Source organism: Trachypithecus francoisi, unplaced genomic scaffold, assembly GCF_009764315.1.
Source record: "Trachypithecus francoisi isolate TF-2019V2 unplaced genomic scaffold, Tfra_2.0 Lachesis_group14, whole genome shotgun sequence".
Taxonomy (NCBI): domain Eukaryota; kingdom Metazoa; phylum Chordata; class Mammalia; order Primates; family Cercopithecidae; genus Trachypithecus; species Trachypithecus francoisi.
Genome location: NW_022681459.1, coordinates 31749352 through 31762870, shown reverse-complemented (window position 1 = coordinate 31762870; position 13519 = coordinate 31749352). Strand labels below are relative to the sequence as shown.

The 13519-nt window shown below is 55.5% G+C and overlaps 1 protein-coding gene across 3 annotated transcripts in view; it reads left to right on the top strand.

Annotated features, from left to right (window-relative positions):
• Positions 1-2123: 2123 nt before the first annotated feature.
• LSS (lanosterol synthase) overlaps positions 2124-13519 on the top strand; it is a 36510-nt gene continuing 25114 nt past the window's right edge. For 2 of the 3 annotated variants that reach the window (XM_033232671.1, XM_033232670.1), the window contains exons 1-9: positions 2124-2222; positions 2348-2513; positions 3256-3394; positions 6168-6276; positions 6930-7051; positions 9152-9248; positions 12139-12274; positions 12855-12963; positions 13342-13460. In XM_033232671.1, the coding sequence (XP_033088562.1) occupies positions 2209-2222; positions 2348-2513; positions 3256-3394; positions 6168-6276; positions 6930-7051; positions 9152-9248; positions 12139-12274; positions 12855-12963; positions 13342-13460 (1011 nt within the window). In that variant the 5' untranslated portion in view covers positions 2124-2208. The remainder of the gene's footprint in view (positions 2223-2347; positions 2514-3255; positions 3395-6167; positions 6277-6929; positions 7052-9151; positions 9249-12138; positions 12275-12854; positions 12964-13341; positions 13461-13519) is intronic. The other variant, XM_033232672.1, reaches the window with a different exon arrangement.

The window sequence follows — 13519 nt, the reverse complement described above, 5'->3', positions numbered from 1 at the left end:
CCCCTAGAAGCTTAACTGCGTCAATTCCCAGACGTAGTTTAGTTTTCTTTTTCAGACATTAAAAAGAGCGGGTTATTTTACTCATAAAAAGTCCAGTCCATTAAAATATCAAAACTCAAACTCTTCTCCAATTGAAACCTCTTCCCTCACCTAGATTTGCCAGGTTCAATGTGAGATTCCATCCAGGCTGAAGCCCCTTATTCCTATTCTTCATGTTTCTACATGGAGAAACTTATCTAGAGAAAAACTTCCAGCCTCTTTCTGCTTCCAGAGAAGTAGAGTGACTCATTTGGTTGAATTTCAACCAAATAGGGTGGAGTGCTCAAGCTCCTCTGGGTACTCTTTCTGGGGTCTGTGGGTTAACTGGAGGGGTGTCTTCTGGTCGGCACTCAATTGCATAGTGCTCGGTGAGGCGGTTCCATGGCCCAGAGGCTGGGGGATATGTTTGACTTATGGGTGATTTAGTAGCTTGCCCTCTTGCTTGCAGGTTTGAGCCTTCAAGCTAGCTTTTTAATTTGTGGCAAGGCTGATATGTTAATATCCACCCATCTTAATGCTGTGTCTTTTTCATTCGTTTCTGGACTGGGATAAGAAAAGGTGAATATCCCTGATTGTCTAAAACCCCGCTATTCCACTAGGGGGAAGATGCCTGTGGGTATTCTTTTTTTTTTTTTTTTTGAGACGGAGTATCGCTCTGTCGCCCGGGCTGGAATGCAGTGGCCGGATCTCAGCTCACTGCAAGCTCCGCCTCCCGGGTTTCCGCCATTCTCCTGCCTCAGCCTCCCAAGTAGCTGGGACTACAGGCGCCCGCCACCTCGCCCGGCTAGATTTTTGTATTTTTTTAGTAGAGACGGGGTTTCACCGTGTTAGTCAGGATGGTCTCGATCTCCTGACCTCGTGATCCGCCCGTCTCGGCCTCCCAAAGTGCTGGGATTACAGGCTTGAGCCACCGCGCCCGGCCGCCTGTGGGTATTCTTTTGTCCACTCTCTCTTCCAACTTTCTTCTCCGGCTTGCTGTGGCTCACGCCCCCTTCGAAGTTAGGCTGGGGGCAGGAATTGAGGAGTGGGTGCAGAAACGCTCATTAGGCTGGGGCAGTTGTAATTGGATGTTAGGGCTTCTGTGGGCCAGATGAAGACATGCTGGGTCCTTGACCTTGGGGAACACGGGCTGCAGTCTCCAGACGTCAGCCATGTTTCCAACAGTCAGACGCCTCCTGCCCTGCTGCGCCCGGCTGTCCCTTCCAAGTTCGGTCACTCGCTCTGCCTCCGTCTTCCTCTTCCCACTGCTGGTAAGGCTCTTCACCTTTAATTTCTCCTGAGGGCGCCCACCCCGAATTCCAGCGACCCCGTGAGCAGCTGAGGCTCTACCGCGCTCGGTCCTGGCCTGCAACGCAGCCCTTCCCTGCCCCGGGCTGCAGGGCTTCTGGCCCCTGTGGTCCGCCAGGCCTGGGGGCCTCGGCCTCACCGCGTCTACCCCATTCCTAATCCCCGGCGAAGTCTACGCGGCGCTCAGCTTCCCAGGGACGCCCGGTGGCGCCCTCCCCCTGGTCTTCCACTGGCCCCGACCGCCCGCGCCCACCTCACCTCAGGGCGGCCTCCTGCCCCCACCCCCGGCCCCGGCGTCCGGACAAATCCTGCCATGCGACAGCAATTCCCTGCCACCCAACCTTCGCACTCGCTGTCCCTCGCTCGAGCCTCGCTCCCCATGTCCTTCCTTCCGACCTGCAGCGGGACCCTCCTCACCGGCGACTCAGACACGCTCACTCGAGAGCGCTGCGCACGAGGCCAAGTTCCTAAGTTCCTGGGACGCAAGCCTCTAAAGGGCGCGCAAGAGGCCCCGCCCCCTCCCGCCGGCCCCACCCACCATCCCCGCCTACCGACCCACCGACCCACCGACCAGCCCTGCCCCTCATGCCCCGCCCATAAGTCCCCACCCGCCTTCCCCGCCCCGTCGCAGCCCCGCCCCCTCAGGCCCCGCCCCGCGCCGCCTGGCGCTCCTCGCGCTCCACCACTGTGGTCGCCTGACACACCCCGGGCTCACGCTCACGGCGCTCTGATTGGTTGCGTGGGCATCGTCCCACCTGGGCCTTCGCGTCGGCCGAGGCCCGCGCCTGCGTAGTACGCGCGGGAGGGGCGGGGCTGGACGGCTTGTCCCGGGTGCCCGGAGCGGGCGGCTGGTAGTGGGCGGCGTAGAGCACTGCTGCTGCAATGACTGAGGGCACGTGAGTCCCCTCGTCCCGGGCTCCCGGCGAAGGCGGGGTGGTCGGGGTGCTGAGGAGAGCGCGACGCGGGCAGTGGGCCGGGGGTCGGGGCGAGGCCTGGGTCGCTGACGGCCGGTGGCCCTCAGGTGTTTGCGGCGCCGAGGGGGCCCCTACAAGACCGAGCCCGCCACCGACCTCGGCCGCTGGCGACTTACCTGCGAGAGGGGCCGGCAGACGTGGACCTACCTGCAGGACGAGCGCGCCGGCCGCGAGCAGACCGGTCTGGAAGCCCACGCCCTGGGGCTGGACACCGTAAGTGGCTTCCGCGGAGCGTCCGCGAGCGCGGGGACCCCGCGGGGCCCTGAGGGGTGAGCCGTGAGGAGCACTTTCTCTCTCAGGCGGGTGGTCCGACCCGGCCAGCGACCCCCTTCCCCAAGGCGAGCGCCCACGGGAACTGCGTGAGCGGGCCCCTCCGCTTCAGCCCCTTCACCTCTAAACCACGCATAGGAGACTCCTAATGTTGTATTTTTTAGCACCTTATTTTGAGGTAATTTTTGACTTATAGAAGAGTTGCAAAGATAGTTGTAACTTTGTTTTTATTCACAAAAAGTGTTTGGATCCAGTGTCTTCGTTGTGTGCATTGTAAGAGATGTTCCTCGTCAGAGTCTGCAGTGTAAACAGGGTCTCCTGCCAAGCCCCTGCCACCGTGGGAAAGGCTGTGCCCTTTTTGAGAGGCCCGAGTCCCAGGCCCAGGTGGGCACCCGTGCCCCACCCCACACTCGGTGCCTGGTTTATTCCAGACATCTTGGAGGAAGTTGTGAAGAATACGTGACTGGAAAGTAAAGCAGTGAAAATGTGCAACTGTTCTTTTACTTTGCTGAGGTGTGATACTCTCATCGAAGAGTTTCAGACATTTAATGGAAACAGCTGAAACTTTTAAAGTAATTTAGATTTACTGTTTTGACTTGGGCTGTATATGAAGAGGGCTCCTCTGGCCAGGCAACAGTCCCGTCAGCCCCCCCCCTTTTTTTTTTTTTTTTCGGTCTCTTTGCAGAAGAATTACTTTAAGGACTTGCCCAAAGCCCACACCACCTGTGAGGGGGCTCTGAACGGGATGACGTTTTACGTGGGGCTGCAGGCTGAGGATGGGCACTGGACGGGTGACTACGGTGGCCCACTTTTCCTCCTGCCAGGTAGGAGTATGCTGCCCCAGCCTGAGGGTATGGCCACCCTGGATCACCTTTGGGATCCTGGCCCAGCCTGGTCTAGGATTTTGATGAAGCAGGTGAAAATCCAGGGGCTCACATAGAAAAGGGCTGGCAAACTCTGCTCTGTGTCGGAATCGTCCTGCTGTTGGCCTAGGGGATCAGCTAGCCTTGCCAGTGTAGGGTGACAGGCTCTGATAAGAGAAGCAGGTGTTTCTCTAGGGGTCTGTGTTGCCTTGAGGGAGGAGGAAGACGGGCTTTGAAGTCTCAGTACAGGGTGGGGTGGGCATTCCAGGTGGAAGACCTAGCCTATGCCAAGGGGCTGTAGGTGGGCAGAGTGGTGGGTGGGGAGCTGTTACCTGCTGTGAACTTACTCTGAGCTACTGCAGGGGAACTTCAGGTTCAGGCTGGTGAGTAGGAGGAGCGTAGCAGTTGGACTGCCTGGGTATTGAATTGATTTGGCTACACAAGACTATTTTGCATACTGGGAGTGTTTCTGTACAGAAATCCTCAGCCTTGTAAAATGGGAAATTCCCTCCTATGAATTTATGCAATAGGACTTTTTTCCCTAGTGACTTGGGATCACAGTGTTTCAATGATGTGAATTCCTACGTAAATAGGTTTTGTTTCTGTAATGACTTTTATTGATATGTCATTTTCGTTTACTACGCTGACTTTGTAGTAGATAGAAAGTCCTTATATACTTTTGTTGCCTTTTTTTTTTAAAACATTTCTTACCTGTGTCTATTTATTTACTCATCCAAATTGCCTTTATCCTGATTCTGTCCCAGAATAAAACCTGTTGGGACTTGAAATGAAGTTGCATTAGGTTTATATGTTAGTTTGGGAAGAGTTGGCCTTTAATGTTACAAACAGTTCCATGGTGTTTACTGTAGGCCAAGCCCTGCTCAAGGCCTGTTCTTCTTTTTGTCCTTAGAATAAGCCTAATGAGATACATCAGGAAGCTGAGGCACATTTATTCCAGGTCACTAGACTAGCAGGAGGAGCACTGGGATCCCCATCTCTGCTTTGACTTCTAGCCCTGCTGCCACCTGCACTGTACAGCTTTGAGTTTTCCTGTCCTGGGATTTGAGAGCTTGTCCTTAGGGAAGTCAAGGTGCTCTTTCTTCCCTTGGCCCCATCAGGGAATGTTGAGACTGTTCCAGGGCTCATGGTAAGGCAATGACATAGAGTTGGTCAGGAGATGGGTCAGCCTCACTTTGCCTCTGTAGCCTCATCTGTGACAGGATTGGAATCAGGTTTGGTTATGTGCACAGTGTCAGGCACACAGTGGTGCTTGGTCAGTGGGGACTACTGTGTTGTTTGTTCTTGCTGCTTTGGCTCTGGGCTTAGCTTGCTGGGACCCTTCCTGTGGGCTGGCTGTGAGTTGGAGTTTTTTTGTTTTTTGTTTTTGAGACAGCATTTCGCTCTTGTTCCCCAGGCTGGAGTGCAATGGTGCAATTTTGGCTCATTGTAGCCTCCGCCTTCTGGGTTCAAACGATTCTCTTGCCTCAGCCTTCTGAGTAGCTGGGATTACAGGCATGCACCACCATTCCTGGCTAATTTTTGTGTTTTCAGTAGAGACGGGGTTTCACTATGTTGGTCAGGCTGGTCTCAAACTCCTGACCTCATGATCTGCCCCCCTCAGGCTCCCAAAGTGCTGGGATTACAGGTGTGAGCCACCACACCTGGCTGAGTTGGAGCTTTTCTTCCCTCTTTCTGAACTTTGGAAAATGCTCCTGGTCCATGATGCTATGTAGACAACTCCCATCGAGTGTGGCCTGTGCAGCATTGGGCAGCACTGTGGTGAGCACTGAGTGGAGTCTGACCTAGCCCCACCATTTACTGGCTGTGCCTCAGTTTCCTTGCCTCTGCTCCTGTCTGCACGTTTCCCCGTCTTAACAGCATTATCACTGTTAGGGAAGAGATGGGCTTGTTTTGGGATGGCTCATTTTATGGGACCCCGTGCGCTGTCTCTGAGTCCATCTGCTCTTCTTCCAGGGCATGTCTGGATGGTTTGAACACTAGGGCTTCTGACACTCTAAGCCACAGTCAGGTATTCATTCCACGGCACATGTGGCTGGGGTCTGCCCTGAGACCTTTCCCGTGCCAGGCTCTGGGGGCACATGGCTGATGGAACCAGGCATGGGGGGTAGAGGGTGGCCTGTGAGCACCATGCCTGAGAGGACCAGGCTGGGGACGGAAGGTTCTTAGTGGATAATATTTATTGTTGTCTCTCTCTCCCCGCAACATTTGCAAAGCGGCATATGCTTGTAAAAAATTTAAGAAACAGAAAAATATAAATAAGCAAATAGGTATTACCACATGCAAGGGGGACCAATTTTGTATTTTTCTTCCTAGCAGATGTTAAAGCAATATCAACAGCCTCCCCTCATGGAAGGCCCACTGATCTAAAATGTTGGTTCCTTTTGGACCTTCAGGGCACTTGGGGGAGGCCTTCTTGAGGTGCTGTGCAGGGTCTGGTGTTTCTCCGACCGAGATGGTCATGGGAGCCATACATGGCTGAGTGGACTCTGCAGGCCCTAGGCAGGGAGCATCGCCTGTGCTGTGGCTGACGTTCCCTCTGGCCCTGTTCCCAAAGTCCCCCATGGGGGCCTGGGAGGAATGGCCTTTCCAGGGGGGTGTTTTTATGAGAAGGAGGTAGCTCGCTGTTGGAGTGAGGTGCTCAGGAGGAAAGGGGCCTGGTCTTAGCAGTGATGACCATCTGCCCCCAGCGAGGAACATCTCTCCTGCCACACAGGCCTCCTGATCACTTGCCACGTGGCACGCATCCCTCTGCCAGCTGGATACAGAGAAGAGATTGTGCGGTACCTGCGGTCAGTGCAGCTGCCCGACGGTGGATGGGGCCTGTGAGTGTGCCTCCCCTGTGTCACTGCACATGTGCATGTGTGTGTTCTCATGATGTAGGAGATGCTTGGGTTTCCAGGCAGCTGCCAAGGATTAGGAGTGATTGCAGCTGTGGGCCCGGGGTGGGTTGGGGAGAGACTAGCAGGAGGGCAGTGGGCTAGAGGCTGTGCAGGTGGGGCCTCGACTTCACATCTTTTGTTAAATGGGTTTTGTGACTGTCAGGACACTCTTGAGACCCACATGTGAAAACTGTCAGTCTGTTATCACTTAAAGCAGAAGAAAATTGCCTTTGACTCTGGGCTGGCAGCAGGTGGAGGCAGGGCCTGACAGCTTTCTTGCCGTGTGGCACATGCTTTGGGAGCAGAGCTGTAGCCCAAAGTGAACCGCCCTTGCGCTAGAAGTGTTGACTCAGGCGTGGGAAGGTGTAGAGCAGGCGGGTCAGGGTGAGGAAGGTGCGGGGGGCTCGGTTGTCATGGGAGGTGTGTGAATCTCTACTGCAGAGTGGCTGCTCGGGGGTCTCCTGTGGTGGCATGTGATGTCGGGGTAAGGTATTTTAGCATTCTTAGTTTTCTGAGGAAACTCCACAGAAAGTTTTACTTTATTTCTTAAAAGTAAGGACAGATACCAGTTTCTCACCTGTCCTCTGCCCCTCTAGGCACATTGAGGATAAGTCCACCGTGTTTGGGACTGCGCTCAACTATGTGTCTCTCAGAATTCTGGGTGTTGGGCCTGACGATCCTGACCTGGTACGAGCCCGTAACATTCTTCACAAGAAAGGTACGCCCTGTGCAGCATGTCCTCGGCCAGGGGTTTGTGTCATCTTGATAATGAGCTCTCGCATACGAGATACAGAAAGATGCACTTCCAGCTGAAACAATGGGCAAAGCCCATGAGCAGGGAATTTGTCAAAACAGAAGTAGGCAGAAACTGTTTAACCTAGGCATCGTTTTTTTAAAAAAGCAAATTAAGAGCCAGGCACAGTGGCTCACACCTGCAGTTCCAGCACTTTGGGAGACTGAGGTGGAAGGACCACTTGAACCTAGGAGTTTGAGGCCAGCCTGGGCAACATAGTGAGACCTGGTCTCTACAAAAACAATAAAATATTAGCCAGGTGTGATGATATGCACCTGTAGTCCTAGCTGCTTGGAGGCTAGTAAGGCAGGAGGATCACTTGAGCCCAGGAGTTCTGGGTTGCAGTGAGCTGATTGTACCACTGCACTCCAGCCTGGGTGACAGAGTGAGACCCTGTCTCCAAAAAAATAAAAAAGCGAAGCAAATTAAGACAACTAGGTAATTCTGTTTGTTTCCTGAACTGGCAAAGACTTAAACGAAGCATGTTAATATGTCCACCTTCTGGGGGCAGCCTGACCACAGGCGAGAGCAGGCCTGGAGCTTGCACCTTCCAAGCTGGCCATCTACCTCTCCAAGCCCTGGCTGTCCACCTCTCCAAGCCCCAACTGTCTACCTCTCCCAGCCTTGAGTTGTCCACCTCTCCAAGCCCCGGCCTGGCTACCTCTCCAAGCCCTGGGCTGTCCACCTCTCCAAGACCCAACTGTCTACCTCTCCAAGCCCCGGTCTGGCTACCTCTCCAAGCCCTGACTGTCCACCTGTCCAGGCCACAGCCTGGCTACCTCTCCAAGCACCGGCTTGGCTACCTCTCCAAGCCCTGGCTGTCCACCTCTCCAAGCCCTTGGCTACCTCTCCAAGCCCCGGCCTGGCTACCTCTCCTCTTGCCTATAGGCACTGAGGGCAATTCCAGCCCAAGGGAATCCATGGCTCCTGCTTCTCCAAGAAAACCTAGTTCATGATATGGCTCTGCAGAGCCTGGCCTGGTCTTGTCTTCTGCCTTTCATGGACCTTCCGTAGCCAGTCCCACCTGCCCTGCTCTCTGCTCCATGCACAGGGGCATCCTGTCAGCTCCTCAAAGGCCCTTGCTATCCCAGGGCTCGCTGTGCACTGCTTCCTTAACCTAGAGCCTCTTACCTTCCACTCCTGCCCCGCTGGCTCACACTTTACGTGTTCCTTCTTTGAGGACCTCTTCCTGACCTACCATGCCAGGTGGAGTGTCCTGTTACGCATTCTCAAGAGATCCTGCCCTCTTTCTTCATGGGCTTGTCACTGTTGTCATCAGTTCACTGTCAGCCTTTGGTGTCATTGATGCTGCGTCTCCAAGGCCGCTGTCTGGTTCCCACCACACTCCTGGCACCTGCCTGGTGAAGGAATGTGTTTAGGCTGCACTTTGCCTAGTAGCTTTGTGTGTCTTTGACTTTTGCATACCTTTTGGGGTTTGGAGCAGGGACTCCTCAGAAGTGTGTGTAGATGGCGTGGCTGTGCCAGAACTGCATGCTGCCGAAGTGGCTCTGGCATGGGGCCAGTGTGCTGGAGCTACTCTGGAGTCTGGGGTCGTCCTTGTTCCCGTATGGGACCGGTCTGCCAAGTGGAGCTGACACAGACGGGGCAGCTCAGGCTTGGCTCCGAGGGCGAGGCCGAGTGTGCGCTGTCACTTCCCCGCATTGCCTTCTCCAGGCGCATGTGCACCTGGGCCCCTCGCTCACCTGAGCACTGAGGTGTCCCTGGACCTTCCCAGGTAGCTGTCTTCATGTGCTCCTTCCTAGGGCCAGGGGTTGCAAACACCTCTCCTGGGGCTGGACACTCCCAGGAAAGCCACTGGTTCCACCTAGGAGCCGTGTATCCAGGGCAGTTCTGAGCACTCTGGAATCTGCTTCGCACATGGGGGTTGCAAGATCCACATGCGGCTGCCCTTGGCTCATGGAGAGGGGCACACGTGACTCCCAGAGGGTAAAGCTTCCCAGCTAGATCAGTGCTGGCTTTGCTGACAGGAAGCAGATGACATGGGCCTGTTTTCTCCCCCCTCAGGTGGTGCTGTGGCCATCCCCTCCTGGGGGAAGTTCTGGCTGGCTGTCCTGAATGTTTACAGCTGGGAAGGCCTCAATACCCTGTTCCCAGAGATGTGGTACGTCTGCTGTTGATTTGGTTGTTGGGTCGCTGCTGCTGTCCCGAGGAGTAGAGTGACAGGGACTGTGGGTCAGGCGCAGGCTGTGACACAGAGAGGGGTGGTCATTCTGTGGGTGGGTGGAGTTAGGCTCCTGGCAGAGGCCCTGATTGAGCTTGAGTCCTACGGGGATACAGAAAGGGGGAGGTTCCCAACTGGGCAGGAAGGAGGCTGTGCAGTGGATGGAGGTCCCCCGAGTCAGGCTGCAGGCAGGGCTGGGTGGCTTCCATCTTGCTATGGAAGACTGAGCGTCTGTAGGAGTAGGGGGAGGCTGCCGCTCCCCCAGCCAGCGCAGGGGCGTCCTGTGCTGCTGCTGCTGCTGCTACTGCTACGCTTCTCTCTTTTGCTGCTGAATGTGAAGTGCGTCCCAATGGGACACCTCACCTGTGGACTCAGTGTGTGTGCCTTTAAAAGATCAGTGTTTGCGGCCAGGTGCGGTGGCTAACGCCTGTAATCCCAGTGCTTCGGGAGGCCGAGGCAGGCAGATCACGGGGTCAAGAGATCGAGACCATCCTGGCCAACATGGTGAAATCCGTCTCTACTAAAAATACAAAAATTAGCTGGGCATGGCGGCCCACGCCTGTAGTTTCCAGCTACTCGGGAGGCTGAGGCAGGAGAATCATTTGAACCCGGGAGGCAGAGGTTGCAGTGAGCCAAGATTGTGCCACTGCACTCCATCCTGGCAACAGAGCGAGACTCTGTCTCAAAAAAAAAAAAAAAAAAAAAAGGATCAGTGTTTTAAACAGAACCACATACTGTTTAAATACCCAGCAAAATCAACGTTAATTTCTTATTATCTCGTGTTTTTTTGTTCTGTTTTGTTTTGAAACAGAGTCTCGCTCAGGCTGGAGTGCAGTGGCATGATCTTGGCTCACTGCAACCCCCACCTCCCAGATTCAAGCAATTCTCCTGCCTCTGCCTCCCGAGGAGCTGGGATTACAGTCTCAGGCCACCACACCCAGCTAATTTTTGTATTTTTAGTAGAGACAGGGTTTCACTATGTTGGCCAGGCTGGTCTCAAACTCCTGACCTCAGGTGATCCGCCTGCCTTGGCCTCCCAAAGTGCTGGGAGCCATGAGCCACTGCACCCGGCCTTATCTGGTGTCTTTAACCAGTGTCTTGTAACATTTTGTGGCTATCTATTGAAAGCAGTGAACATCTCCCCAGAAAACACTCATGCATATGCGTTTACCCCATTATACATTTTGGGAAGTGAGACCCTGGAACCACACACAGCCCCTGCTGGCTTCCTGGAGTGCTGTGGGAACCCTGGTGGGGATCTCCCCTAGAGAGCTGTCAGCAGGGCTGGGGGTCCCTTGTGTTAGATGACTTTGGTGGAGGGGGGATCAAGTTGGCAGGAAGTGAAGGGGCTGCTCAAGAGAGGACAGCAGTGTCCTGATGCAAAGTCCGGGGGTTTCACCCCGGAAGCCAGTTTGGGTGGTGAGGGGGAGGCACGGGGATGGTGAGATCACCCGTGGAGGGTAGACAGAGCTGCCAGAGTAGGGGGCAGGGTAGGGTGCTGCTACCTGAGGTGGGCCGTAGAGCACATAGGTTGGGAGGTGTCCTGGGGCCATTCAGGTGCCAGCTGGACTCTGCACCTCACCCATGTGTAATGAGCAGCAGAGGAAGGACTGAGACGGCAGTCGGCACAGCTGCCAGGGCAGGAGGGGTATGGAGTCCACACGCTGGTGCTGGTGAGGGCGTCTCATCTGCCCCACTTGGTGGGGCTGTCAGTCAGTGCTGCTGCAGGAGCACACTAGGGTGCTGCTTGTCTTTGCTGGAGTTGCTTGGAGGGTGAGTTGGGAGGTGAAAGGAGGACCACAGACCTGAACCACTCCAGCTGCAGAAATGCTGGAAGTATAAACCAAAATGTAAAAAAAAAAACACGCTTTTAAGTAAGTGGATGTGGAAGTGGCCAAGACATGATGCCACAGTCAGGGAGCAGGGAAGGCTCATCATTGCTCACCCTCCTGTGGCATCACATCAGGATGGGGGCTAGCAGGGAAAGGGTAGAGAAAACAGGAGGCACGCACAGACCCTGGGAAGCTGGTGGAACTGTGCTAACGTCAGCAGACAGTGATCCAAGACCCAGGCCTTAGGGAGATTCTACAGACCTACAATTTCTTTTTTCTTTTTTCTTTTTTTTTGAGACGGAGTCTCGCTCTGTCACCAGGCTGTGTGCAGTGGCACAATCTCGGCTCACTGCAACCTCCTCCTCCTAGGTTCAAGCGATTCTCCTGCCTCAGCCTCGCGAGTAGCTGAGACTAGAGTCACATACCACCATACCTGGCTAATTTTTGTATTTTTAGTAGAGACAGGGTTTCACCATGTTGGCTAGGCTGGTCTCAAACTCCTGACCTCAAGTGATTCACCAGCCTCGGCCTCTCAAAGTGCTGGGGTTATAGGCGTGAGCCACCATGCCCAAAGTTTCTTAAACTTTTAAAAGTAAACTTTAAATTTTGGAGTAGTTTTCAATTTCTGGAAAAGTTGCAAAGACAGCCGAGTGTGTTTCCTGGGGCCCTCACACCATATCCCCATTGCTGATGTTTTATGTTACCAAGGTATGTTGTAGCTAAGAAACCCACAGACAATCCTAAGCCTTTAGGAGCTCCACCTGGCTTTAGGATGCAAAATGCTGACCAAACTAGGAGGTGTGGCTCCTTGGAGGGTGCACCTGCCATTCAACTGTCCCCCTCAGGAGCACGGTTGGGAAGTGCCTGCAGATGCACTGACGTGGTGGGGAATAGCCATCCACCAGTGTTCATGCTTGGAAGGCCCCAAGGTATGGGTGCTGGCGGAGGGGGCAGGTTTGAGTCTTGGGGTCTCCCACTGACTCCTGCTGTCGCCCCAGGCTGTTTCCTGACTGGGCACCGGCACACCCCTCCACACTCTGGTGCCACTGCCGGCAGGTGTACCTGCCCATGAGCTACTGCTATGCCATTCGGCTGAGTGCCGCGGAGGACCCGCTGGTCCAGAGCCTCCGCCAGGTAGGACCTCATCTGGAACAAAGCGAGGGCCTCTGGGGCTGGGACCCACAGGGCCTGGGGCTTCTGGAATCCAACCACACCTGTCCACTCACCGCTGAGAGCCGTGTGATCAGAGCAGAGCCTCCACCTTCCTCCATTCTATAATGAATAGTGAGCAAGCTCTGCCCAGAGGGGACTTGTGCTATGGGACAGGCAGCAGCTGTAGCCCAGGGTTCCTGGGGGAACTTCCAGGACTCAAGGGATGCAAGAGGCAGATGCACTCTGTGTCCTCTGGAAGCAGGCCTGAGGCGGGGTTTGAGGTGCAGGATGTTTACCAGGCCTGCCCTGGGGAAGGAGGAGGGGCAGAGGGAGGAAATGAGCTTCTGGGCAGACCTGGGGCTCCCGGAGCTGGGGAGCTCCTCAGAGCAGTCCTCACATAGGGGCCTTCGTGTGCCCTTGGGGTCAGTTGCTGGAGGGACCCCCACCCAGGAAGGGACTGGCCCGGGGCCCTGGGGCGTGTGGTGGGAGGCCACCCCTCCTGGTTTGAGCCAGGCCTGCCGGGTGCCCCCAGGCCCCAAGGCTCAGACACTGCCCCCACCAGGAGCTCTATGTGGAGGACTTCGCCAGCATCGACTGGCTGGCGCAGAGGAACAATGTGGCCCCCGACGAGCTGTACACGCCGCACAGTTGGCTGCTCCGCGTGGTGTATGGTGAGCACCTCCTGAGGGGCTGGCAGGGCAGCCCGGCGTCAGGGTGTTGCCCTTTCATTCACGCACTCATCCCCTGCCAGCAGCACTGGGCCACCTCCTCTGTGCCAGGCCCCAGGGGCAGGATCTCATCGCCCTGCCCCTCCCCGCCGAGAACCAGCTGGTCTTCCACTCTCAGGAGCCCACCCTGTGCAAGGGTGTGTGGTAGGAGGTGTGCGGCAGCCCCTCCTGGGCAGGGAAGGAGGAGCTCGGAGACCAGGCCTTGGGGTGGGTTGTGGGGGAACCCTGGGGAAGGGCAAGTCCGGGTGCTGCAGTGCACGGGGCTCCAGGCCAAGGCCAGTGTCATAGTGTCTGGCATCCGCTGACCCGCATCCCCTGCAGCACTCCTCAACCTGTATGAGCGCCACCACAGTGCCCACCTGCGGCAGCGGGCCGTGCAGAAGCTGTATGAACACATTGTGGCTGACGACCGATTCACCAAGAGCATCAGCATTGGCCCGGTCAGTGCCCCTGCCTGGCTTCTGACTGCAGCCCCTGAGGGTTAAGGTCCGAAAGTGAA